Source organism: Drosophila ficusphila, unplaced genomic scaffold (assembly GCF_018152265.1).
Source record: "Drosophila ficusphila isolate 14025-0441.05 unplaced genomic scaffold, ASM1815226v1 contig_797, whole genome shotgun sequence".
NCBI classification, from domain to species: domain Eukaryota; kingdom Metazoa; phylum Arthropoda; class Insecta; order Diptera; family Drosophilidae; genus Drosophila; species Drosophila ficusphila.
In genome coordinates this window covers 1-3,708 of record NW_025064743.1, presented here as the reverse complement: position 1 = coordinate 3,708, position 3,708 = coordinate 1, and the positions used below count along the sequence as shown (strand labels likewise).

The following is a 3,708-nucleotide window of genomic DNA, read 5'->3' as shown; positions in this document are numbered from 1 at the left end:
GCTGAAGTAGTTTTCCAGAAGAACTTCCTCTTTACATGGTTGCAGTCCATGCTAAGTAAAGTAGTTGATGTCACAACCGAATAAAAAGTTGAACAAAAAAAGGTGAATACTGAAGAAGCAGTACAAACTGAGGGGAAACTTTCGTTTTTAAATTGAACATTAAAGGATCTTCATATCGACAAAGATAGATTCAGATTCTTTATACCACTACTTGAGATTACGAAATAAAACACAAACCATTAATACAAATGTTGTTCTACAACATGTTACTTGTTGTCACTGTAGTAAACATCGAAAGTGATATAATGCAGGCCAAAGGTTCTATACACTGGCGTCACCGGCATGTAATTGTTTTAATCGCTGATAACGATTGTTGTGAGATAAGATATTCGGCAGCCTATAATAGATATTGGTAAACAAATTTGGTAGAGGACTAAAATTTACCCTTGCGTTAAATTTCCAAGTCAAAATGTAATACATAATGATATAATAAAAAAACATTTTTTTTATCTTATAAATTTATTTTGTTATATCTCGTCTTTTGAATATTTGTAAGTCGTTACTGAGTATTAATATCTACTGCTTCTTCACCTTCTTCTTTTGAGCAGGTGTGTTCGATTTGGAAAACAGTTTCCGCCACACAAACTTCCACACAATCTTGTTAATGATGAAAATAATGTAGAGCACCAAAGCACCAATAACATAGACATCCAGATTATTGCTGGCGATGAAGTTCATGTGGACCAAAGGACTCTGCATGTGGGCAGCACCATGATGACGGATCACGTACTCCGTCCAGTAAACAACCGATTCCTGGGCAGTCATAGGACGATCGCGATAGAGTTTCGAGAATGCTTTAAGCTTCTGGGCAAACTTGGGGTTCTCGATGATCTCCTTGATGGCCGCCTTGAACTCATCCACTTCGAGGGAGGTTAAAGCCAATTGCAGGCCATATCCACTTTCCACCAATTTGTCGGCATTTCCGGGTTGATCGGCAAAAACTGGCAGAGCCAACATTGGAACTCCATGATATTGGGCCTCAGCCACTCCACCTTTTCCTGCATGAGTGATGAAAAGCTTGATCTTCGGATGGGCCAGGATATCGTCCTGTGGCAGCCACTTTTTGTAGAGAATATTCTCCGATTTGCCGGGTATATTCTTGAGATCGTCCCACTTCCAAATCACTTGCTGTTTAACGCTGCTCAAGCCCTTGAAAATAGTTTCCACTACTTCGGGCTGGATGTGTTCGCCTTTCAAGTTGGAACCCAAACTGAAGAGAATGGCACCATGCTTGCCCTTGTCCAGGAACTCCTTGATGTCCTCGGGCAGAGGATCTGCCTTGCCCTTGACCTGAATGCCTCCGATTTCGATGATGCCAGGCACATTCGGACGAATGGGACCTTCGCTGATGCCGTGACCATTGCAAAAAGCCAGCGAAACATTCCTCTGTGCCTCCTCAAAACTGGGCATAGACTTATCTTTGCCCCAGAGCCGACTAGAATAATAAATATAATGATTAGTTTGTTTTAATCTTTAAAATACTTTACTGATAAGTACTCACTCATAAAACCTATTGTATTTGTGATGAAGGAAAAGTCCAAGTGCATTAAAGCCAAGAGTTCCAACGAAGTTCTGAACTCGCTGCTTGAAATCCATCGCTTTTCCAGGGGCCACGGAAATATGACTTTGGGGAACGCTTAGAAGCTCCGGATTGCCCAGAACCTCGTTGACCATGATCATGGGTGGACCTGGCCAGGAAGCAATCACGGGGCAATTAAACCGGGCACCCAGAGCCACCTGATAGGTGTTGAAGAAGAATCCCACGAAGACCACGTCGAATTTGTTGCCCTTGTTGAGGTAGAGCTCCTGGAAACGCTTATCCTCCAGCACATCGACCTGTTTGTCGATGAGCAGGGACAGCGAACTGAAGATCGACTTCATGGTGGTCCAAATGGATGGCTTCTCCTTGACCATTCCGGTCATGCCTTCGTTGAGGATCTTCTCATCCTCGGCACTCATGGGAATGACAATGTGCTTGATGCTCTTGTGGGTCACTTTGGGCGACATGGAGGAGACAACCGTGATGTTGTGACCCTTCTCGGCCAGCGCCTTCATGATGGACATGTGCACGATGAAGTGCGACGGACTGTGGCTGGTGAAGACGCCCAGGATGTTGGATCCTTCGGTGCCCTGCGGCATCGACTGAAGGGCCAAGAGAGCGACCAGAAGGCCGCCCAAGCTGCAACCGATCAACCGGCTTTGTGTCATGACTAGCTCCGTTGAAGTCCAAGTACAAATGGTAACTGAATGGGTTGCAGGCAGCCGGTAGCTATCTTATAGTCAGTCCGGTTCGTTGATAAGGCACTGATAAGATTCCTTTGCCGCTTAATCTGCAAATACATTTGTTGCTTTTTCGGAATCATGATTTTCACAAAACATTTGTTAAGGAAGTTATTACGTGTACCCCAAACAAAGTACACGTTGTCTTTTATGCAGGTATTTATGCAACATTTTCTCTAGGACTTAAAAACATTTTTAGTTCAGTCTTTAAATTCAAAGTGAATGAAGTCATTTAACATCAACTGACCGCCGACAGCTATTTTCGTGTCATTAAAAATTGTTATTAGTTAATGTTTTTAATGATGCCTATTAAATATATGTACATGTCATGAACCGTAACGTATATGTTTTTATTTTCATTTATTATGTTAAGTTCTGTTGTCATGAACACACATAAAAACACATCAATTATTATTTCCCTATAGGTTGTCAGTTAGAACTGCATTCAAATGCATACACAAGATCTGCTCGAAGCAAATGTTTATTTTGTAATCAATATTTATTCACTGCACATACAATTTTCTTTAAATAGCTAAGAATAACAATGATTCTGGGCTCACATTTGATATTCACTTATTTATTGTTAATGTATTTATTGTTCACTAATAACCAGAAATATCCACCTTCCTTTTAAAATAGAACAGAGTAAATATTTATAATTTATTCCAAGTACAAGTACAAAGTTTAAAGTGCAACCTTGTCGCATTGTCAATGTCAACTTGTAGGTTAACTATTATTTCATTAAATTGGCACTTTCCCCCGATGACTCCAACAAAACAATTATAGATATTCTAAATACCTAGTCTATAAAGAGACACCCAAGTAACAAAGAATTTGGAAAACAATACGCGTTCGGCACGCGTCGCCTCGCTGCCACTCGAATCACTGAGAATTGAATCCAAACCGAATCCGAATGCGAATCGGAATCGGAATCACCCGAAGCTATAGTTTCCCGAGTAGAGAGCAAAACCAGAGAATCACTGAGTGGGGGGCTTCTATAAATAATCGCTGTGGGAGAATGTGGGAGCAACCTGTTAAGTGAGTGTTGCTCTAGGTCTGGGGATCATTGGATCATTGTTGCTGTTTTTAATTGCCGGGTTGGGTAAGGTGCATCTCATTAACGCAGTTCACTGCTAGCACTTAAGTTCGCAGATCGTAAGTGTTTTAAAATTGTTTTTTATTACGTTTTAGCTCCGCAAAGAAACAAAAGTTTTTTTCCATATGGGTTTGTATTGTTATTATTTCAGTTTCACACTCTTCTAAAATTTTATTTTTTAAAAAGTCGAATCCGAGTTGAATGCGATTAATTTCATGGTCCCTATGTTTCTCCGTCATTCTCTGTTTATACAAACATTTGTATATATAATG

General features: G+C 40.7%; 1 protein-coding gene across 1 annotated transcript; it reads right to left on the bottom strand.

Moving 5' to 3' along the window:
* Positions 1 to 500: 500 nt before the first annotated feature.
* LOC108098285 (UDP-glycosyltransferase UGT5) lies at positions 501 to 3,217 on the bottom strand. Its single transcript, XM_017201092.2, has 3 exons — positions 3,140 to 3,217; positions 1,562 to 2,390; positions 501 to 1,495 (listed from the first exon to the last, which is right to left on the bottom strand). Exons 2-3 carry the CDS (start codon positions 2,266 to 2,268, stop codon positions 577 to 579), a joined length of 1,626 nt encoding a protein of 541 aa, XP_017056581.2. The 5' UTR covers positions 2,269 to 2,390; positions 3,140 to 3,217; the 3' UTR covers positions 501 to 576.
* Positions 3,218 to 3,708: the final 491 nt, after the last annotated feature.

Coding starts and splice junctions, on each gene's coding strand:
- LOC108098285 (XM_017201092.2), bottom strand. CDS start 2,268: ATGACACAAAGCCGGTTGATCGGTTGCAGCTTGGGCGGCCTTCTGGTC. Junction 1,496..1,561: donor AAATACAATAGGTTTTATGA/GTGAGTACTTAT, acceptor TTATTATTCTAG/TCGGCTCTGGGGCAAAGATA.